Source organism: Cherax quadricarinatus, chromosome 30 (assembly GCF_038502225.1).
Source record: "Cherax quadricarinatus isolate ZL_2023a chromosome 30, ASM3850222v1, whole genome shotgun sequence".
Lineage (NCBI taxonomy): Eukaryota > Metazoa > Arthropoda > Malacostraca > Decapoda > Parastacidae > Cherax > Cherax quadricarinatus.
This window is the reverse complement of record NC_091321.1, coordinates 35,888,755-35,913,097: the sequence shown is the minus strand read 5'-3', so window position 1 is coordinate 35,913,097 and position 24,343 is coordinate 35,888,755. Positions and strand designations below refer to the sequence as shown.

General features: G+C 41.8%; 1 protein-coding gene across 2 annotated transcripts in view; it reads left to right on the top strand.

The window, feature by feature from the left end:
* The window catches only part of LOC128692771 (angiopoietin-1), a 178,020-nt gene that overhangs the window by 74,403 nt on the left and 79,274 nt on the right, over positions 1-24,343 (top strand). For both annotated transcript variants that reach the window (XM_070090105.1, XM_070090104.1), the window contains one exon: positions 17,516-18,230. In XM_070090105.1, the coding sequence (XP_069946206.1) occupies positions 17,516-18,230 (715 nt within the window). The remainder of the gene's footprint in view (positions 1-17,515; positions 18,231-24,343) is intronic.

Genomic DNA, 24,343 nt, shown 5'->3' with positions numbered 1-24,343 from the left:
AGAATAAGAAGAGAGCAACAAAGCAATGGTGTACTCACTAGGTGAGGTGGCCAGAAGAGCTCATATGGGTAGGGCAAAATTACTATTTATGGTCAATTTCAATCACAAGGAAAACCTGGAGCCACATGGGGGTCCCTAAACATGGAGAGCCAAGATGATGGATGAGGTACTGGAGGAGAGGATGAACCAGCAAGACTGGACCTCTTGTTCAACCTGAGTTGCTCGGACATTGAGGACATCACACATTAATGTCCCCTTGGAGCTAGTGAGCACATGGTTCTGAGTTTTGAATACACAGTATAGTTACAAGTGGAGAGAGTAACAGGAGTAGGATGGGAAAAGCCAAACTACAAAAGGGACGACTGCAGAGATATGAAGAATTTCCTGCAGTAGGTTCAGTAGGAAAAAGAATTGGTAGGAAAGTCAGTAAGCGATATGATGGACTACGTAATAACAAAATGCAAGGAGGCAGAGGATAGGTTTGTTCCCAAGGGCAACAGAATTAATGGGAAGGTCAGAACGGGCCCTTGAGTTACCCAAAGGTGTAGGGAGGCAAAAACAAAGTGCACTAGAAAATGGAAAAAGTACAGAAGACAGAGGACCCATGAAAATAAAGAGATCAGTCGAAGAGCCAGAAACGAGTATGCGCAGATAAGGAGGGATGCCCAAGGACAGTACAAAAACGACATATCATCGAAAATCGAATCTGACCCGAAGATGTTGTACAGCCACATCAGGAGGAAGACAACAGTCAAGAACCAAGTAATCAGGCTGGGGAAGCAAAGTGGGGAGCTCACAAGAAACGACCAAGAATTATGTGTGGAGCTAAACATGAGATTTAAGAAAGTATTTTCAGTGGAGACAGCAAGGACTCTGGGAGGCCAAAACAGAGGGGTACACCAACAAAAGATATACCAACAAGTGTTTGATGAAATACACAAAACCATGGAGGAGGCTGTGGGACCGGACATCTCTCTTTGGGTCCTTGGAGAGGGAGCAGAGATGCTGTGTGTGCCACTAACCACAATTTTCAACACATCCTTTGACACTGGACAACTACCTGAGGTACGAAAGACAGAAAATGTAGTCCCCATTTTTAAGAATGGAGACAGAAACGAGGCACTAAACTATAGACCAGTGTCACTGACGTGTATAGTAAGCAAAGTTATTGGAGAAGATTATCAGGAGGAGAGTGGTGGAGCACCTGGAATGGAACAAGCTTATAAATGACAACCAGCACGGATACATGGAAGGCAAATCCTGTGTCACAAGCCTACTTGAGCTTTATGACAAGGTAACAGAAGTAAGACATGAGAGAGACGGGTGGGTTGATTGCATTTTCCTGGACTGCAAGAAGGCCTTCAGCACAGTTCCTCACAAGAGATTAGTGCAAAAGCTAGAGGAGCAGGCACATATAACAAGAAGGGCACTGCAATGGATCAGAGAATACCTGACAGTGAGGCAAGAATGAGTCATGGTACGTGACAAGGTATCACAGTGGGTGCCTGTGACGAGTGGGGTTCCACAGGGAGTCAGTCCTGGGACCAGTGCTATTTTTGGTTTATGTGAATAACATAACGGAAGAGATAGTCTCAGAAGTGTCCCTGTTTGTAGATGATGTGAAGTTAATGAGGAGAATTAAATCAGACAAGGCAGGGCTAAAGAGAGGCCTGGACAGGCTGGACGCATGGTACAGCAACTGGCTCCTCCAATTTAACCCTGCTAAATGCATAGTCATGAAGACTAGGGAAGGCAAAGAAGACCGCAGACAGAGTATATATAGACTAGGTGGCCGATGACTGCAAACCTCACTCAAGGAAAAGGATCTTCGGGTGAGAATAATACCAAGCACATCTCCTGAAGCACACATCAAAAAGATAAATAACTACTGCAGCATATGGGCACCTGGCTAACCTGGGAATAGCATTGCGATACCTCAGTACGGAATCATTCATGACTCTGTATACCGTGTACGTCAGGCCCATACTGGAGTATGCAGCGCCAGTTTGGAACCCACACCTGGTCAAGCACATCAAGAAATTAGAGAAAGTGCAGAGGGTTGCAACAAGGCTAGTTCCAGGGCTAAGGTGAATGTCCTACGAGAAAGGGTTAAGAGAAATCGGCCTGACGACATTAGAGGACAGGAGGGTTAAGGGAGACATGATAACGACATACAAAATACTACGATGAATTGACAAGGTGGACAGAGACAGGATGTTCCAGAGATGGGACACAGAAACAAGGGGTCACAATTGGAAGATTCAGATTCAGATGAGTCCAAGAGATGTTAGGAAGTATTTCTTTAGTCATAGAGTTGTTAGAGTGGAATAGTCTCGCAAGTGATGTAGTGGAGGCAGGAACCATACATAGTTTTAAAACGAGGTATGATAAAGATCATGGAGCAGGGAGAAAGAGGACCTGGTGGTGATCAGTAAAGCAGTTGGGCCAGGAGCTATGGCTCGCTCCCTGCAACCACAAATAGGTGAGTACACACACACACACACAAACACACAGCGATGGTTGACACACTGGCTAGAGTGGCCAGAGGAGCTCATGCATGCAGGGCAAAGCTCCTGATCATGGATGACTTTAACCACAAGGAGATCGATTGGGAGAACTTGGACCCGCATGGGGGCCAAGATACATGGAGGGCTAAGATGATGGAGGTGGTACTGGAAAACTTCATGTACCAACACGTAAGGGACACTACAAGAGAGAGAGGAGAGGATGAACCAGTAAGGCTGGACTTAGTATTCACCTTGAGTAGTGCAGATATCGAGGACATCACATATGAAAGACCCCTTGGAGCCAGTGACCATGTGGTTTTAAGCTTCGAATGCACAGTAGAGCTACAAGTGGAGGGAGAAGCAGGAAGGCCAGGACGAATGAAGCCAAACTACAAGAAAGGGGACTACACAGGAATGAGGAACTTCCTGAACGGGGTTCAGTGGGACAGAAAACTGGCAGGGAAGCCAGTTAATGAGATGATGGAATATGTAGCAACAAAATGCAAGGAGGCTGAGGAGAGGTTTGTACCCAAGGGTAACAGGAATAATGAAAAAGCCAGGATGAGCCCATGGTTTACCCAAAGGTGCAGGGAGGCAAAAACCAAGTGTGCTAGGGAATGGAAGAAATATAGAAGGCAAAGGACCCAGGAGAATAAGGAGAGCAGTCGTAGAGCCAGAAACGAATATGCACAGATAAGAAGGGAGGCCCAAAGACAATATGAAAATGACATAGCAGCGAAAGCCAGATCTGACCCGAAACTGTTGTACAGCCACATCAGGAGGAAAACAACAGTCAAGGACCAGGTAATCAGGCTAAGGAAGGAAGGAGGAGAGACAACAAGAAATGACCGTGAAGTATGTGAGGAACTCAACAAGAGATTCAAAGAAGTGTTCACAGAGGAGACAGGAGGGGCTCCAGAAAGACGGAGAGGTGGGGCACACCACCATGTGCTGGACACAGTGCACACAACCGAGGAAGAAGTGAAGAGGCTTCTGAGTGAGCTAGATACCTCAAAGGCAATGGGGCCAGATAACATCTCCCCATGGGTATTGAGAGAGGGAGCAGAGGCGATATGTGTACCCCTAACAACAATATTCAATACATCTATAGAAACAGGGAGATTGCCTGAGGCATGGAAGACAGCAAATGTAGTCCCAATCTTTAAAAAAGGAGACAGACATGAAGCATTAAACTACAGACCAGTGTCACTGACATGTATAGTATGCAAAATCATGGAGAAGATTATCAGGAGAAGAATGGTGGAACACCTAGAAAGGAATGATCTCAGCAACAGCAGCCAACATGGTTTCAGGGACGGGAAATCCTGTGTCACAAACCTACTGGAGTTCTATGACATGGTGACAGCAGTAAGACAAGAGAGAGAGGGGTGGGTGGATTGCATATTCTTGGACTGCAAGAAGGCGTTTGACACAGTTCCACACAAGAGATTGGTGCAAAAACTGGAGGACCAAGCAGGGATAACATGGAAGGCACTACAATGGATCAGGGAATACTTGTCAGGAAGACAGCAGCGAGTCATGGTACGTGGCGAGGTGTCAGAGTGGGCACCTGTGACCAGCGGGGTCCCACAGGGGTCAGTCCTAGGCCCAGTGCTGTTTCTGGTATTTGTGAACGACATGACGGAAGGAATAGACTCTGAGGTGTCCCTGTTTGCAGATGACGTGAAGTTGATGAGAAGAATTCACTCGATCGAAGACCAGGCAGAACTACAAAGGGATCTGGACAGGCTGCAGACCTGGTCCAGCAATTGGCTCCTGGAGTTCAATCCCACCAAGTGCAAAGTCATGAAGATTGGGGAAGGGCAAAGAAGACCGCAGACGGAGTACAGTCTAGGGGGCCAGAGACTACAAACCTCACTCAAGGAAAAAGGTCTTGGGGTGAGTATAACACCAGGCACGTCTCCTGAAGCGCACATCAATCAAATAACTGCTGCAGCATATGGGCGCCTAGCAAACCTCAGAACAGCATTCCGACTTCTTAATAAAGAATCGTTCAGGACCCTGTACACCGTGTACGTTAGGCCCATATTGGAGTATGCGGCACCAGTTTGGAACCCACACCTAGCCAAGCACGCAAAGAAACTAGAAAAAGTGCAAAGGTTTGCAACAAGACTAGTCCCAGAGCTAAGAGGTATGTCCTACGAGGAGAGGTTATGGGAAATCAACCTGACGACACTGGTGGACAGGAGAGATAGGGGGGACATGATAACGACATACAAAATACTGAGAGGAATTGACAAGGTGGACAAAGACAGGATGTTCCAGAGATTGGACACAGTAACAAGGGGACACAGTTGGAAGTTGAAGACACAGATGAATCACAGGGATGTTAGGAAGTATTTCTTCAGCCACAGAGTAGTCAGTAAGTGGAATAGTTTGGGAAGCGATGTAGTGGAGGCAGGATCCATACATAGCTTTAAGCAGAGGTATGAAAAAGCTCACGGTTCAGGGAGAGTGACCTAGTAGCGATCAGTGAAGAGGCGGGGCCAGGAGCTCGGACTCGACCCCCGCAACCTCAACTAGGTGAGTACAACTAGGTGAGTACACACACACACACACACACACACACACACACACACACACACACACACACACAGTATTTTACACAAAGCTGATGGAAGTAGGGCATCCTAACAGGACAAAAAATGGGATCTCAAAACGGAGGATGTAAAGGCAAGAGAACCATGGATAATTGGTCTGAAAATGAGGAATGGGCAGAAAGGCTCAAGAACAAAATGGATCGAGATTGGGGAAAAAAAAGTTTAAATGAGCTTAGCAACATGTTAGAGAAACTATCTGCAGAGAGCAAGAAGTGGGAATTATGAGCTGTCACTGCTGAGGCAAAAATACAGAGACTGGAGGAAGAAATGGATGTGCTAAAGCAGGATATAAAGATGAAATCAGAAAGGAGCAAGGTGACTGAAATACGAACATCAGAAGGCAGTGAGAGGACTGAGAGATGGGATAGAGCTAAGGAGTCCCTTGCAGAAGTAATATCAGGCCATTAGAGTGTCTGGGAGATAATAAGGATATGATTAAATCTGAACTAGAGATATGAAGGAAAAATAAATGGACTTCAAGAGGCTGAAGGGAAGACATATGATGAAAGAAAGCATTGGTAGGAAAAAGAGATTAAGATCATCCTCGCAATAAGAGGAGAGAATTACCTGTCTCAGGAAGAAAGATTTCCCACACTTGTGGGATATTCGAAGAGAAAAAAATGACCAATCAAAATGACATTCAAGACTGAAGTGGCACAGAACAGGATACTACAATAGACACCACTGTTAAAGGACTCTCAAGACCACTGTTGTCTATTAGGGCCTCTACATAAAGCTTAGTCCCCTCTATTGTTTATAGTGTGCTATTCTTTTTTTTCTCTGGCTCCACAGTGGTCTGATAGGGCCTCTGCATAAAGTTTAACTCCTTTGTTCCATACAGTCCCCTAGTTTGTGACTGATGTAGCAATTTCTGATGTTATGCACATACTGCTCTTTGGTTCTTTAGACTGTTTCACATTTTTCACTTCCTCTTCTTGGCTCTGTATCTTAGCTTCTGCTGCTGTGACTTGTAGCTCCCGTTTCCTGCCCTCTACCGTTATCCTCTCCTCTATTTTCTTGCTAAGCCCTTCTAGCTTCCTTCCCCACTCTATCTCCCTTTATAGAGCTCTGCAACCCAATCTTCCTTCCCAGCCTCATCCTCCAATCCCCTGGTTTTCCGTCCTTTTCTCTGGTAACCCATGTATGTGTGTGTGTGTGTGTGTGTGTGTGTGTGTGTGTGTGTGTGTGTGTGTGTGTGTGTGTGTGTGTGTGTGTGTGTGTGTGTGTTTGTGTGTGTGTGTGTGTGTGTGTGTGTGTGTGTGTGTGTGTGTGTGTGTGTGTGTGTGTGTGTGTTTGTGTGTGTGTGTGTGTGTGTGTGTGTGTGTGTGTGTGTGTGTGTGTGTGTGTGTGTGTGTGTGTGTTTGTGTGTGTGTGTGTGTGTGTGTGTGTGTGTGTGTGTGTGTGTGTGTGTGTGTGTGTGTGTGTGTGTGTATGTGAGTGTGTCTCTGTGTTTTGTATGTGTGTCTCTGTGGTTGTGTGTGTAGTGCTAATAATCTGAACTTGCCAAATAGGACGAACTCCCTTATATATTTCAAAAAAATCTTTAACAAAATGATAGATCATTTGTTTTCATTGACAGTGTTGTAGAATTTTTTTTTTATTTTCACAAACCTAACTTTATTTAAACTAAAGTAATTTTTTTTAGCTGAATCATGCTGAATATCATTTACATATATTTAACATTACTTTAAACCAAATATTTGTTTTTTGTTATGCTTAGAGTTATTTTTTTTAGATTTATAGAAGAAAGAAATTCCATTCCGCTGATTTAGCAGAAATTTCTGTTGTTTTCCAGATCTAATTCAATCGGCTCAACATAAATATGTGAATACAAGGATTGGTGGAAGAAGACCTCCAACCGCAGGCCGTAAATTGAGAGTTATGTGGTTTTCGGTCTCCACTGCCCAGGCCTTTAATAGGATAGATTCAGAACTAATACTGTATTATATTCCATGGTCCTTGCCAACAAAGAATCACTAATTAATCTTGAGTTTAATGATGAGCTTGGGGAAAGCGATCATAAATCACTTAATTCAATATATTATGGAATTACGCAGATAACTGCAACCAAGTCTTTGTCCCAGACTTCTGCTTGACCGATTTCATAGCACTGAGAAGTTACCTGAGTGGGCTAAATTGGGATGACCTGACTGTGGATCAGGTGGGTGGTGTTGGTTACGAATAAAACGTTTCTCGGAGCACAGTCCTAGTTGCCCAGACAACTTTTGTTCCAAGTAGGGAAAATAGATCTAACAAAAATTATCCCAAATGGATGAAGAATAGATTAAAACATCTCACTGGTCAAAAGAGAGGCATATATAGGCATATAATAAGAGGGGAGGAACAGTTAAGAAATCAATATATTTAATTAAAGAGAGAAATAGAAAAGGAATAAGAAAAGCAAAAAGAGATTATAAGGCTAAGGTCGCAAGGGATTCGAGGACTAACCCAAAAGGGTACATTAGTTATACAGAGGTAAGATTAGGGGCAAGTTAGACCCACTTAAGAGTAACTCAGGTCAGATCACTGACAGTGATAAGGAAATGTGTGAACTATTCAATACTTACTTCTTCTCAGTTTTTACTCAGGAAGATACTAGCGATATTCCTGAAATAATAAATTATGTAGAACAGGATAATAATAAACTATGCATGACTGGGGTAACTGGTGACATGATCCTCAGACAAATACAGAAATTAAAACCTAGCAAATCCCCAGGCAGTGATGAATTGTTAGCAAGGGTTTTAAAGTAATGTAAAGAGGAACTTAGCAATCATTTGGCTAATCTTTTCAATATATCACTACAAACTGGCATAGTGCCAGTTAAGTGAAAAATGGCAAATGTAATACCTATTTACAAGGCAGGTGACAGGTCCTTAGCTTCGAACTATAGACCAATAAGCCTTACCTCCATAGTGGGAAAATTTATGGAATCAATAATTGCCGAAGCAATTCATAGCCATCTTGAAAGGCATAAATTGATTAATGAATCTCAATACGGTTTTACAAAGTGGCGTTCCTGTCTTACGAATTTATTAACTTTTTTTCATTAAGGTATTTGAGGAGGTAGACCATTGTATTGAATGTGATATTGTGTATATGGACTTCAGTAAGGCTTTCAGTAGAGTTCCACATCAGAAGCAATTGAGGAAACTTAAGGCACACGGAATAGGAGAAGAATTATTTTCCAGGGTAGAGGCATGGCTGACAAATATGCAGCAGAGAGTTTGCAAAAATGGGGACAAATCAGAATGGGGGCACGTCACAAGCGGTGTTCCACAGGGGTCAGTGTTGGGCCCTTTGTTGTTCACAAATTACATAAACTACAGAGATGAGGGAATAAATAGCGACGTAAGCGAATTTACTGATGACTCCAACATAGGCTGTCCAATTCATTCTAATGAGGACGTTAGAGCACTCCACGACGATTTGAATAGGCTGATGCAATGGTCGGAGAAGTGGCAGATGCAGTTTAATATATAGACAAATGTAAAGTTCTAAATGTTGGGAAGGATAATAGCCATGCCACATATAAACTAAATAATGTAAACTTAATACTACTGATTGCGAAAGGAATTTAGGAGTTCTGGTTAGCAGTAATCTGAACCCAAGACAACGGCGCATAAGTGTTCGCAATAAAGTTAACAGAATCCTTGGCTTTATATCAAGAAGCATAAATAAAAGAAATCTTCAGGTTATTCTTCAACTCTGTGTACCTTTGGTTAGGCCTCATTTAGATTATGCTGCACAGTTCTGGTCACAGTATTACAGAATGGATATAAATGCTCTGGAAAACGTACAGAGGAGGATGACAAAGTTGATCCCATGTATTAGAAATCTTTCCTATGAGGATAGACTGAGGGCCCTGAATCTGCACTCTCTAGAAAGGCGTAGAAATAGGGAAATATGAGTGAGGTGTATAAATGGAAAACAGGAATGATTAAAGGGAATGTAAATAGAGTGCTGAAAATATCTAGCCTAGACAGGACTCCCGGCAATGGTTTTAAGTTGGAAAAATTCAGATTCAGGAAGGATATAGGAAAGCACTGGTTTGGTAATAGAGTTGTGGATGAGTGGAACAAACTCCCAAGTACCGTCATAGAAGCTAAGACTTTGTGTACTTTTAAAAATAGGTTAGATAAATACAGAGGTCAGTGGTCAGTCGTCAGTGGTCAGTGGTCAGTCGTCACGTGAGGTCACAGACCCTGAGCTGCTTTGGGGATTAGCGTGGACGGTTACAAAGCATGGCTTGCTTCTGCAGTGTTTTAAAAATTGAGGTTGGAGAGTTGAAGGAGGAGGTCTTGCTTCTCCAGGAGGAGATTAGGAGGCTGCAGGTCCACCTCAATGGGTCTGGGAGAGAGTGTGAGGTGGCTGGAGTTGTGGGGAATGAGGCTTCTAGCAGTGAGGTGCAGTCTGTCTCTCGCTGTGAGGAGGCTGTAGTTGGGGAGGTAGCAACGGCTACCAGCAGTGAGGTGCAGCCCAGCACCTGCTACAAGTGGCGAGTGGTTCACAGTAATGGGAGGCGCATCAGAGTAAGGAAAGTTAAGAGTGAAGATCTGAAGGTAGGAAATCGCTTCTCTATACTTCAGGATGAATGTACTTCAGTGCCCAGTGAAGGTAAGGGTACTACTGCCCCTGCTAATGGAGGTAAGCGCATTCTTGTGGTTGGTGACTCTCAGGTAAGATATATTGACCGTGCTTTTTGTAATAGGAATCAGAAGATGAGAGATAGAGTGTGCTTCCCTGGAGCTGGTGTTGGGGACATTGTCAACAGGCTGGATAATATCATGTCAGGTAATGGGAACAAGCCCATTATCTGTCTCAGTGCTGGTGGAAATGATATTGGGAAGGGTAGGAGAGAAGAGCTGCTAGATAAGTACAGGCCAGCTATAGATTTCATTAAGTCTAAGGGAGGGATCCCATTCATATGTAGCATCTTGCCTAGAAGGGGATTAGGAAATGAATGGTTGTCTAGGGCAATTGGTGTAAATTGCTGGCTAGACAGATACTGTAAGGAACTTGTAATCCCATTCATTGACAACTGGAACAACTTTTATGGCAAACATGATATGTATGCAAGGGATGGGGTGCATCTCTCTGGGGCAGGGGTGGTAGCACTTGCAGACTCGATTGAGAAGGCCATTGGTGAAATGCCTATGATTTTAAACTGATGGAAGATAGAGGTATGGGTGTGTGTGGGAAACAAGCAGGTTGCAACACTAGGGTTGGAAACAGTAAATGTATAAAAGGCATTCAGCATGAAGTTATAAATAAAAACAATAGATCAGGTCAGCAAACAAAGGGGGACAGCAGAGGGCAGCAAGGGACTAGCTCCCTTAAGGTTTACTATACTAATAGCAGAAGTGTAAGAAATAAGATAGATGAGCTAAGATTAATTGCAAGTGCAGGAAACATAGATATTATTGCTATAACAGAGACCTGGCTCAATCTGAAAGATAGAGAGATGTCCTCTGAATGTCACATACAAGGCTATAAATTATTCCACACTGACAGGGTCAACAGGAAAGGTGGTGGAGTAGCGATGTATGTCAGAGACAATTTAAATTGTTGTGTTAGACAAGATATTAAATTAGAAGCGTCAGAAACTGAATCTGTTTGGTTACAGCTTCTCGAGGGCCGAGAAAAACTAATTTTGGGTGTGATTTACAGGGCCCCAAATCTTGATAGGGAGTGCAGTAAACTTCTATGGGACGAAATTCGTAAGGCATCTACATACGAAAATGTTGTGCTAATGGGAGATTTCAACTATAGACAGATTGACTGGAGCAATTTGACAGGAAATTTAGAGTCTGGTGACTTTCTTGATACGATCCAGGATTGTTTTTTAAAACAGTTTGTGACAGAGCCAACTAGGGGAAATAACCTCCTTGACTTGGTTCTTGCCAGTAGGGAAACACTAATTAATAATCTTGAGGTTAATGATGAGCTTGGGGAAAGTGATCACAAATCACTCAGTTTTAATATATCATGGAATTCCCCTAATAATGGCAATCAAGTCTCTGTCCCTGACTTCTGCTTGGCTGATTTCATAGGACTGAAAAATCACTTAGGTGGGCTGAACTGGAATGACCTGACTAAGGGTCAGGTAGGTGGTGATGGTTGCCGATATGACGCTTTCCAGGGCATAGTTCTAGCTGCTCAGTCAAATTATGTTCCAAATAGGGAAATCAGATCAAACAAAAATGATCCTAAATGGATGAACAATAGATTAAAATATCTAATTGGTCAAAAGAGAGGCATATATAGGCAAATCAAAAGAGGGGAGGGGCAATTAAGAAATCGATATATTCAGTTAAAGAGAGAAATAAAAAAAGGAATTAGAAAAGCAAAAAGAGATTATGAGGTTAAAGTTGCAAGAGATTCGAAGACTAACCCAAAAGGATTCTTTCAGGTATACAGAAGTAAGATCAGGGACAAGATAGGCCCACTCAAAAGTTCCTCGGTTCGGCTCACTGACAGTGATAAGGAAATGTGTAGAAGTTTTAACACATACTTCCTCTCAGTTTTTACACAGGAGGATACCAGCGATATTCCAGAAATGATAAATTATGTGGAACAGGACGATAATAAACTGTGCACGATTAGAGTCACAAGTGACATGGTCCTTAGGCAAATAGATAAATTAAAACCTAACAAATCCCCAGGCCCTGATGAACTGTATGCAAGGGTTCTAAAGGAATGTAAAGAGGAGCTTAGCAAACCTTTGGCTAATCTTTTCAACATATCACTACAAACTGGCATGGTGCCAGATAAGTGGAAAATGGCAAATGTGATACCTATTTTCAAAGCAGGTGACAGATCCTTAGCTTCGAACTATAGACCATTTATGGAATCAATAATTGCCGAGGCAGTTCGTAGCCACCTTGAAAAGCATAAATTAATCAACGAATCTCAGCATGGTTTTACAAAGGGGCGTTCCTGCCTTACGAATTTATTAACTTTTTTCACTAAGGTATTTGAGGAGGTTGATCATGGTAATGAATATGATATTGTGTATATGGACTTCAGTAAGGCTTTTGACAAGGTCCCACATCAGAGACTATTGAGGAAAATTAAGGCACATGGAATAGGAGGAGAATTTTTTTCCTGGATAGAGGCATGGTTGACAAATAGGCAGCAGAGAGTTTGCATAAATGGGGAGAAATCAGAGTGGGGAAGCGTCACGAGCGGTGTTCCACAGGGGTCAGTGTTGGGCCCCCTGCTGTTCACAATATACATAAACGACATAGATGAGGGCATAAAGAGCGACATCAGCAGGTTTGCCGATGACACCAAAATAGGCCGTCGAATTCATTCTGACGAGGACATTAGAGCACTCCAGGAAGATTTGAATAGACTGATGCAGTGGTCGGAGAGGTGGCAGATGCAGTTTAATATAGACAAATGCAAAGTTCTAAATGTTGGACAGGACAATAACCATGCCACATATAAACTAAATAACGTAGATCTTAATATTACGGATTGCGAAAAAGATTTAGGAGTTCTGGTTAGCAGTAATCTGAAACCAAGACAACAGTGCATAAGTGTTCGCAATAAAGCTAATAGAATCCTTGGCTTCATATCAAGAAGCATAAATAATAGTAGTCCTCAGGTTGTTCTTCAACTCTATACATCCTTGGTTAGGCCTCATTTAGATTATGCTGCACAGTTTTGGTCACCGTATTACAGAATGGATATAAATGCTCTGGAAAATGTACAGAGGAGGATGACAAAGTTGATCCCATGTATCAGAAACCTTCCCTATGAGGATAGACTAAGGGCCCTGAATCTGCACTCTCTAGAAAGACGTAGAATTAGGGGGGATATGATTGAGGTGTATAAATGGAAGACAGGAATAAATAAAGGGGATGTAAATAGTGTGCTGAAAATATCTAGCCTAGACAGGACTCGCAACAATGGTTTTAAGTTGGAAAAATTCAGATTCAGGAAGGATATAGGAAAGTACTGGTTTGGTAATAGAGTTGTGGATGAGTGGAACAAACTCCCAAGTACCGTTATAGAGGCCAGAACGTTGTGTAGCTTTAAAAATAGGTTGGATAAATACATGAGTGGATGTGGGTGGGTGTGAGTTGGACCTGATAGCTTGTGCTACCAGGTCGGTTGCCGTGTTCCTCCCTTAAGTCAAGGTGACCTGACCTGACTAGTTTGGGTGCATTGGCTTAAGCTGGTAGGAGACTTGGACCTGCCCCACATGGGCCAGTAGGCCTTCTGCAGTGTTTCTTCTTTCTTATGTTATGTTCTTATCAGCTCTAACCCAACTGAGCTAACCTAAAGTAAACTAATGAAATTTTATTTACCTAAATTCTTCTAAATACATTGTAGGTCAGTTTAAATATATCTGATATTACTTAAAATCAATGTTTTATTATGTGATGTTTAGATTGTTTTTTGGAGTTATGAACAAAAAATTACTCTACTTATTCTGCGAGAAACTCACTTGATTATTCGGCTTAACTCATCTGGAGGCTGTATTGCCATTCATTGCTGGAGTTTGTGTAGTCATACACTACTTGAGGTTGTGCAGTCATACATTACTTGAGGTTGTGCAGTCATACATTACTTGAGGTTGTGCAGTCATACACTACTTGAGGTTGTGTACTCATACACTACTTGAGGTTGTGCAGTCATACATTACTTGAGTTTGTTTACTTAAACTCCTCTTGAAGATGTGTAGTTATACACAACTGATTGTTGTATAGTCATACACAGATGGAGGTTTTATAGTCAAACACTACTTGAATTTTCAAATTCATGGGCTATAAAAGATTGTCTTGTCATACACAGGTGGTGATTGTATATTCAATCACAACTGGTTATTGGGCGGTCAGAAAAGTGGCAGATGCAGTTCAATGTGGATAAATGCAAGGTTTTCTGAAGCTCGGGAGTGTCCATAACCCTAGCACTTATAAGTTAAATGATGTAGAACTTAGCCATACATATTGCGAAAAGGACTCGGGGGTTATGGTGAGCAGCAACCTTAAACTAAGACAGCAGTGCCTAAGCGTACGTAATAAGGCAAATAGATTACTGGGATTTATATCAAGAAGTGTAAGCAACAGAAGTCCAAAGGTCATACTGCAGCTTTATACATCATTAGTAAGGCCTCACCTAGATTATGCAGCTCAGTTCTGGTCTCCATATTACAGAATGGACATAAATTCGTTAGAAAACATTCAGTGTAGGATGACTAAATTAATACATAGCATTAGAAATCTTCCTTATGAAGAAAGATTGAAGACTCTTAAGTTACATTCACTTGTTAGACGAAGAATGAGGGGAGACCTGATCGAAGTGTATAAGTGGAAGATAGGTATTAATAAAGGGGATATTAACAAGGTCTTGAGGATATCTCTCCAAGAGAGAACCCGCAGTAATGGATTTAAATTAGATAAGTTTAGATTTAGAAAGGACATAGGAAAGTATTGGTTTGGAAATAGGGTAGTTGATGAGTGGAACAGTCTACCTAGTTGGGTTATTGAGGCTAGGACTTTGGGTAGTTTCAAATTTAGGTTGGATAAGTACATGAGTGGGAGGGTTTGGATTTGAGTGGGACTTGCGCATCGGGGGTATGGTTTATGAATTGTAAAGGACCTGCCTAGTATGGGCCAACAGGCCTGCTGCAGTGTTCCTCCTTTCTTATGTTCTTATGTTCTTATAGGTATACACAGCTTGTTGTTGTATAGTTATACACAGCTGTTGGTTTTATAGTTATAGATAGTTGACGGTTGTATAGTTTTACTCACTTGGTGGCTGTCAAACACAGAAGGTGATTTGTGGTTATACTAAATACTGCTGGAGGTTATAAAGTCATAAACTACTAGAGGTTATATTGTCATTCTATGCTGGAGGTTATATAGTCATACATTGCTGGAGGTTATAAAGCCATAAACAGCTAGAAGTTATATAGTCATACACTGCTGGAGGTTATACAGTCATGCACTGCTGGAGGTTATATAGTCATACACTGCTGGAGGTTATATAGTCATGCACTGCTGGAGGTTATATAGTCATACACTGCTGGAGGTTATATAGTCATGCACTGCTGGAGGTTATATAGTCATACATTGCTGGAGGTTATATAGTCATGCACTGCTGGAGGTTATATAGTCATGCACTGCTGGAGGTTATATAGTCATACATTGCTGGAGGTTATACAGTCATGCACTGCTGGAGGTTATATAGTCATACATTGCTGGAGGTTATAAAGCCATAAACAGCTAGAAGTTATATAGTCATACACTGCTGGAGGTTATACAGTCATGCACTGCTGGAGGTTATATAGTCATACACTGCTGGAGGTTATATAGTCATACACTGCTGGAGGTTATATAGTCATGCACTGCTGGAGGTTATATAGTCATACATTGCTGGAGGTTATATAGTCATACATTGCTGGAGGTTATACAGTCATGCACTGCTGGAGGTTATATAGTCATACACTGCTGGAGGTTATATAGTCATACACTGCTGGAGGTTATAAAGCCATAAACAGCTAGAAGTTATATAGTCATACACTGCTGGAGGTTATATAGTCATACACTGCTGGAGGTTATAAAGCCATAAACAGCTAGAAGTTATATAGTCATACACTGCTGGAGGTTATATAGTCATACATTGCTGGAGGTTATATAGTCATACACTGCTGGAGGTTATATAGTCATACACTGCTGGAGGTTATATAGTCATACACTGCTGGAGGTTATATAGTCATACACTGCTGGAGGTTATATAGTCATACACTGCTGGAGGTTATAAAGCCATAAACAGCTAGAAGTTATATAGTCATACACTGCTGGAGGTTATATAGTCATACACTGCTGGAGGTTATATAGTCATGCACTGCTGGAGGTTATATAGTCATACACTGCTGGAGGTTATATAGTCATACACTGCTGGAGGTTATATAGTCATACACTGCTGGAGGTTATATAGTCATTCACTGCTGGAGGTTATACAGTCATGCACTGCTGGAGGTTATATAGTCATACACTGCTGGAGGTTATATAGTCATGCACTGCTGGAGGTTATATAGTCATTCACTGCTGGAGGTTATATAGTCATTCACTGCTGGAGGTTATATAGTCATTCACTGCTGGAGGTTATATAGTCATTCACTGCTGGAGGTTATATAGTCATTCACTGCTGGAGGTTATATAGTCATTCACTGCTGGAGGTTATATAGTCATTCACTGCTGGAGGTTATATAGTCATTCACTGCTGGAGGTTATACAGTCATGCACTGCTGGAGGTTATATAGTCATACACTGCTGGAGGTTATACAGTCATACACTGCTGGAGGTTATACAGTCATGCACTGCTGGAGGTTATAAAGCCATCAACAGCTAGAGGTTATAAAATCATACACTGCTGGAGGTTATATAGTCATACACTGCTGGAGGTTATATAGTCATACACTGCTGGAGGTTATAAAATCATACACTGCTGGAGGTTATATAGTCATACACTGCTGGAGGTTATATAGTCATACACTGCTGGAGGTTATATAGTCATACACTGCTGGAGGTTATACAGTCATGCACTGCTGGAGGTTATAAAGCCATCAACAGCTAGAGGTTATAAAATCATACACTGCTGGAGGTTATACAGACATTCACTGCCGGAGTTAATATAGTCATACACTGCTGAAGGATATATAGAAACTCACTGCCGCAGGTTATATAGTCATACACTGCAGAAGGTTATATAGTTATACACTGCTGGAGGCTACAGACATTCACTTCTGGAGGTTATATAGTCATACACTGCTGGAGGCTACAGACATTCACTGCTGGAGGTTATATAGTCATACACTGCAGGAGGTTATATAGTCATACACTGCTGGAGGTTAGAAAGCCATAAACAGCTAGAGGTTATAGAGTCATTTCACTGCTGGAGGTTAAATAGGCATACACTGTTGGAGGCTATATAATCATACACTGCTGGTGTTTATATAGTCATACACTGTTGGAGGTTATAAAGTCATACACTGCTAAAGGTTATGTAATCATACACTGCTGGAGGTTATATAGTCATACACAGCTGGAGGTCATATAGTCATACACTGTCGGAGGTTATATAATCATACACTGCTGGTGTTTATATAGTCATATGCTGTTGGAGGTTATATAGTCATTCATTACTGGAGGCTATATCGTCATTCACTGCTGGAGGTTACATAGTCATTTACTGCTGGAGGTTGTATAGTCATACACTGCTGGAGGTTATATAGTCAATAGTGATACACTGCTGGATGTTATTTGATCGCATGCTGCTGGAGGTTATATTGATTATACGAGAGTCATATTATATAGGTTATATGAGACATATAATTATGTATTTGTAATGGTGTTTATGTTATTATGACAGCTGGTGAGCACAAGAACAACATTACTCAACACCTGATGCGTGAAGTTGAAGATCTCAAGCAGAAACTCTTACGGCGAGACGAAACTCTTGCAGAAAAAGATGAAACGATACAACAACAACAGAACAGAATACAACAACAACAAGAGACTGTTACTGAAAGAGATCAGTCAATGCAAGAGCTACAGAACAGAATACAACAACAACAAGAGATGGTTACTGAAAGAGATCAGTCAATACAAGAGCTACAGAACAGAATACAACAACAACAAGAGACTGTTATTGAAAGAGATCAGACAATACAAGAGCTACAGAACAGAATACAACAACAACAAAAAACTTTTCAAGAAAAAGAAGAAATACTTCGACTGACGAAAGAGGAAAAGCGTGTGTTGGAGGAGGAACTTCTTGAAGTCCATGAAGATAAGAGTCAGGTGGAAGCAGCAGCAGCAGCAGCAGCAGCAGCAGCAACATCAGCAGCAGCAGCAGCAGCAGCAGCAGCACAGTTACTGAAAGTTGAGGAAAGTCACGTCAGTTGTGAATCACAAGTAAAAAACTTGACACAAAATAATGAAGAAGTATCCATAATAAAGAGTCAACAGCAGGTCAACATCACGTTGCTGGAGAACATCACACAACATACTCAGGAGTTACGAAACAAACTGTTACGGCAATTATCAGACTGTCAACACAATGTGACGGACATTAAAAAAATAAGGTTAGTAACAAATATATTATTAATATATTAGAACATAGTCGACCAGCTGCCTTCCAGCGCTAAATTATTTAATGTGTTTGTTTTAAAAATAAAAGGAACAATCTTACATTGATAAAATAACATAATTGAGAATTTCTTAACTATGACAGTGTTGCTAGTGTCTGGTAAGATGTTTGACAGTGTTGCTAGTGTCTGGTATGATGTTTGACAGTGTCGCTAGTGTCTTGTAAGATGCTTGACAGTGTTGCCAGTGTCTGGTAAGTTGTGTGACAGTGTCGCTAGCGTCTGGTAAGATGTTTGACAGTGTTGCTAGTGTCTGATAAGATGTTTGACAGTGATGCTAGTGTCTGGTATGATGTTTGACAGTGTTGCTAGTGTCTGGTATGATGTTTGACAGTGTTGCTAGTGTCTGGTAAGAGGTTTGACAGTATTGCTAGTGTCTGGTATGATGTTTGACAGTGTTGCTAGTGTCTGGTAAGATGTTTGACAGTGTTGCTAGTGTCTGGTAAGATGTTTGACAGTGTTGCTAGTGTCTGGTAAGATGTTTGACAGTGTTGCTAGTGTCTGGTATGATGTTTGACAGTGTTGCTAGTGTCTGGTATGATGTTTGACAGTGTTGCTAGTGTCTGGTAAGATGTTTGACAGTGTTGCTAGTGTCTGGTATGATGTTTGACAGTGTTGCTAGTGTCTGGTATGATGTTTGACAGTGTTGCTAGTGTCTGGTAAGATGTTTGACAGTGTTGCTAGTGTCTGGTAAGATGTTTGACAGTGTTGCTAGTGTCTGGTATGATGTTTGACAGTGTTGCTAGTGTCTGGTATGATGTTTGACAGTGTTGCTAGTGTCTGGTAAGATGTTTGACAGTGTTGCTAGTGTCTGGTAAGATGTTTGACAGTGTTGCTAGTGTCTGGTAAGATGTTTGACAGTGTTGCTAGTGTCTGGTAAGATGTTTGACAGTGTTGCTAGTGTCTGGTAAGATGTTTGACAGTGTTGCTAGTGTCTGGTAAGATGTTTGACAGTGTTGCTAGTGTCTGGTAAGATGTTTGACAGTGTTGCTAGTGTCTGGTAAGATGTTTGACAGTGTTGCTAGTGTCTGGTAAGATGTTTGACAGTGTTGCTAGTGTCTGGTAAGATGTTTGACAGTGTTGCTAGTGTCTGGTAAGATGTTTGACAGTGTTGCTAGTGTCTGGTAAGATGTTTGACAGTGTTGCTAGTGTCTGGTAAGATGTTTGACAGTGTTGCTAGTGTCTGGTAAGATGTTTGACAGTGTTGCTAGTGTCTGGTAAGATGTTTGACAGTGTTGCTAGTGTCTGGTAAGATGTTTGACAGTGTTGCTAGTGTCTGGTAAGCTGTGTGACAGTGTTGCTAGCGTCTGGTAAGATGTGTGACAGTATTGCTAGTGTCTGGTATGATGTTTGACAGTGTTGCTAGTGTCTGGTATGATGTTTGACAGTGTTGCTAGTGTCTGGTATGATATTTGACAGTGTCGCTAGTGTCTTGTAAGATGCTTGACAGTGTTGCCAGTCTGGTAAGTTGTTTGACAGTGTTGCTAGTGTCTGGTAAGATGTTTGACAGTGTTGCTAGTGTCTGGTAAGATGTTTGACAGTGTTGCTAGTGTCTGGTAAGATGTTTGACAGTGTTGCTAGTGTCTGGTATGATGTTTGACAGTGTTGCTAGTGTCTGGTATGATGTTTGACAGTGTTGCTAGTGTCTGGTATGATGTTTGACAGTGTTGCTAGTGTCTGGTATGATGTTTGACAGTGTCGCTAGTGTCTTGTAAGATGTTTGACAGTGTTGCTAGTGTCTGGTATGATGTTTGACAGTGTTGCTAGTGTCTGGTATGATGTTTGACAGTGTTGCTAGTGTCTGGTATGATGTTTGACAGTGTTGCTAGTGTCTGGTATGATGTTTGACAGTGTCGCTAGTGTCTTGTAAGATGCTTGACAGTGTTGCCAGTCTGGTAAGTTGTTTGACAGTGTTGCTAGTGTCTGGTAAGATGTTTGACAGTGTTGCTAGTGTCTGGTAAGATGTTTGACAGTGTTGCTAGTGTCTGGTATGATGTTTGACAGTGTTGCTAGTGTCTGGTAAGATGTTTGACAGTGTTGCTAGTGTCTGGTAAGATGCTTGACAGTGTTTCTAGTGTCTGGTGAGATGTTTGACAGTGTCGCTAGTGTCTGGTAAGATGCTTGGCAGTGTTGCTAGTGTCTGGTAAGATGTTTGACAGTGTTTCTAGTGTCTGGTGAGATGTTTGACAGTGTCGCTAGTGTCTGGTAAGATGTTTGACAGTGTTGCTAGTGTCTGGAATGAGGTTTGACAGTGTTGCTAGTGTCTGGTAAGATGTTTGACAGTGTTGCTAGTGTCTGGAAAGATGTTGGACAGTGTTACCAGTATTGATAAGATGCTTGACAGTGTTGCTAGTGTCTGGTAAGATGCTTGACAGTGTTGCTAGTGTCTGGTAAGATGCTTGGCAGTGTTGCTAGTATCTGGTAAGATGTTTGACAGTGTTGCTAGTGTCTGGTAAGATGCTTGACAGTGTCGCTAGTGTCTGGTAAGATGTTGGACAGTGTTACCAGTATGGATAAGATGCTTGACAGTGTTGCTAGTATCTGGTAAGATGCTTGACAGTGTCGCTAATGTCTGGTAAGATGTTGGACAGTGTTACCAGTATGGATAAGTTGCTTGACAGTGTTGCTAGTGTCTGGTAAGATGCTTGACAGTGTTGCTAGTGTCTGGTAAGATGCTTGGCAGTGTTGCTAGTGTCTGGTAAGATGCTTGATAGTGTCGCTAGTGTCTTGTAAGAAGTTGGACAGTGTTACCAGTATGGGTAAGGTGCTTGACAGTGTTGCTAGTGCCTGGTAATATGCTTTACAGTGTTGCTAGTGTCTGGTAAGATGATTGACAGTGTCGCTAGTGTCTGGTAAGTTGTTTGACAGTGTTGCTAGTGTCTGGTAAGATGCTTGACAGTGTTGCTAGTGTCTGGTAAGATGTTGGACAGTGTTACCAGTATGGATAAGATGCTTGACAGTGTTGCTAGTGTCTGATATGATGTTTGGCAGTGTTGATAGTGTCTGGTAAGATGCTTGACAGTGTTGCTAGTGTCTGGTAAGACGTTTGACAGTGTTGCTAGTGTCTGGTAAGATGCTTGACAGTGTGCTACTGTCTGGTAAGATGCTTGACACTATTGCTAGTGTCTGGAAAGATGTTGGACAGTGTTACCAGTATGGATAAGATGCTTGACAGTGTTGCTAGTGTCTGGTAAGATGCATGACAGTGTTGCTAGTGTCTGGTAAGATGCTTGACAGTGTCGCTAGTGTCTGGTAAGATGTTGGACAGTGTTACCAGTATGGATAAGATGCTTCACAGTGCTGCTAGTGTCTGGTAAGATGCATGACAGTGTTGCTAGTGTCTTGTAAGATGCTTGACAGTGTGCTACTGTCTGGTAAGATGCTTGACACTATTGCTAGTGTCTGGAAAGATGTTGGACAGTGTTACCAGTATGGATAAGATGCTTGACAGTGTTACCAGTGTCTGTGGATCTGGTAGCGGGAATGAATGATATGGCTTCAAAGTCAACGTCATTGTTTCATTGGATACTAGGTACATTGGCAGTGTGTTATGGCGGCTCTGGGACCATTCAGGCCCATGCATGCCAGGCCCATGCCAGGCCCATGCATGGCCCATGCCAGCCCATGCCAGGCTGAATGATGTCTGGTGCGAGAGTAAGGCAGGGTGTGCGGGCTGAGCTTGGTAGGCCTATTTCTCGTTAAATGTCAGGACCATTGTATCGCAAAATATAAATGTGACACAACACGAAATATAAACCCCAACTGGGTATACACATCGTGGGTAAGATGTTTGACAGTGTTACCAGTGTGGGTAAGATGTTTTACAGTGTTTCCAGTGTGGGTAAGATATTTGACAGTGTTATCAAGGTAGGTAAGATGTTTGACAGTGTTACCAGTATGGGTAAGATATCTGACAGTGTTATCCAAACGGATACGTTGAAAAACAAGGTATCCTATGACCAAATTTATAAGGTGACAGGGTTTTAAGTGCCCTTATCAAACACCAAACAGTTATTGCTAGCAGCGGTAAGATTGTCTCAAACACATACAAGTACAAATACAAATAGATACAAATACAAATCGACAGAACTACACTTTACAAAGGTTATTAGTAGAACATACAGTACAACAACCAAGAAAAATCACATCATGAAATCCTGTGTAGCCTACAACCAAACAACTAAATAGGCTTCTGCATGGATTATGTGCAACTTCTGTGGGAAATTAGCCCACGCATCTTGTGCAGATATTCAGGAATCATCTACAAGAGATATTAAACCAGGGAAGTGTTTTTGGGTATGCCCAGATGAGATCCAACTGTGGAATAAAATCACATTGGTATTAAAAGTTGAATACATCAAAATGGCCATCACGGAAAACCTGACAGCATTCTATAACAGATTGGAAAATAAAAGGACTGGGCCAGATGGTGCTATCGCCCCTGGTGCAGATGTTGTCCTGGTAGACAGTACCTGTGAAAATGGAGAAGTGAAAGTTGTTGGCCTGGAGGGAGACAGGAGTTCTAGTGGGGATACAGGTGTAGACAAGGACATGCAAAAACCAATGTTACAAACTAGCAATACCACAGGAGATAGTAAACAAGGGGATGCCCCAAGAAATAGTGAAGATAGAATACCAGAAATTACTGGTGAAGGCTCCATTAGTGCTGAAGATAGTAATGAGATGGGAAAACATGCACCAGTAGGGAATGCAGTCACAAAATACCAAGGCAAACAGAAACCAGGCCTATCCAAATTCTATGCATTAGGTATCTGCTGGCATGGAACATCTGGAAAAACAGATGGAATGGGCAACTTGAGCATCCCAGGAAATGCCGTGCTCTCATGACAACAGGAAAATGTAACCACCTAAAGTGTGCAAGAAGAAACAAAACATCCAGACCATGGGAAAACCTGAGTAGCTACAGCCACCCCAGAGAGAGGTTTTTTTTTAGCACCAGGAAGGAAAAAAAGCTGGCAGGAAATGACAGGAATCGTACACCAACTACAATAATTTCTGGAGTGGAATCACAGTCGATGGCTTCCACTCCAAAGCAACAGATATTAGTGGCAGGAAAGAAAGACCCACCATACCACCAATACCACCATTCTAACGATATTCATATATTTGCAAATATACAGGGTCTAAAGCCAGCAACGAACTATAAAAATACCTTTCATCCGTGGACTGCTTACAAAGTCAAATGCAATGTTCACGGTTTTCACAGAGACCCACATAAAGGATCACTTGGATAATGAAATGTGGATCCCGGGTTACAACCTATACAGATGTGACAGAGCGAACAGGCAAAAGAGGGAAGGGGATTGGCCTGTATATCACAGAGTCACTTATGTGCTTAGAACTACTAAATGCCTCAAATGATGTAGTTGAAATTTTGGCAGTAAAGACTGAGGTTGTATACAATATGCTGGATGGACCTTCCCAACAATTCCAGGAACAGTTTTCAAAAATTTATTACTGTCCGGAAAATCTTTCAGCTTCTGCCCCCAACATCTTGCTCCTGGGTGATTTCAAGCTAAGGCACCTAAAATGGAGGAATATAGCAAATAATGCTGTAGCAAAGATAACACCAAGAGGCAGCTCAGATGAAAACTCGCACACACACGAGCTATGAAATCTCTTCACCAAATTCACCTTAAACTAGCAAATAATAGAGTCAACAAGACTGGTGTATACGCTGGACCTCATCTCCACTAACAATGATGATCTGATACGAAATATTACCATATCAAAAACAATATACTCAGATGACAACATAATAGAGGTTCAGACATATATGTGAGGGGCCCCAGACTGACAAAATGTGATCAGTCATGAGGGAGCCTTCACTAAATTCAACTTCAATAAAAAAACATATGGTGGGAGCAAGTAAACTAGGTCCTCAATGATATAAACTGTGAAGATATCTAAAGCAATACGAACCCAAACCTATGTGTAGAACAAATTAACTCTGTGGTACTCGAGGTATGTTCAAGGCTTATTATTGCTTTAAGGAAAAGGAGAAAATGTAAACTATTCTTTGCCTTCGC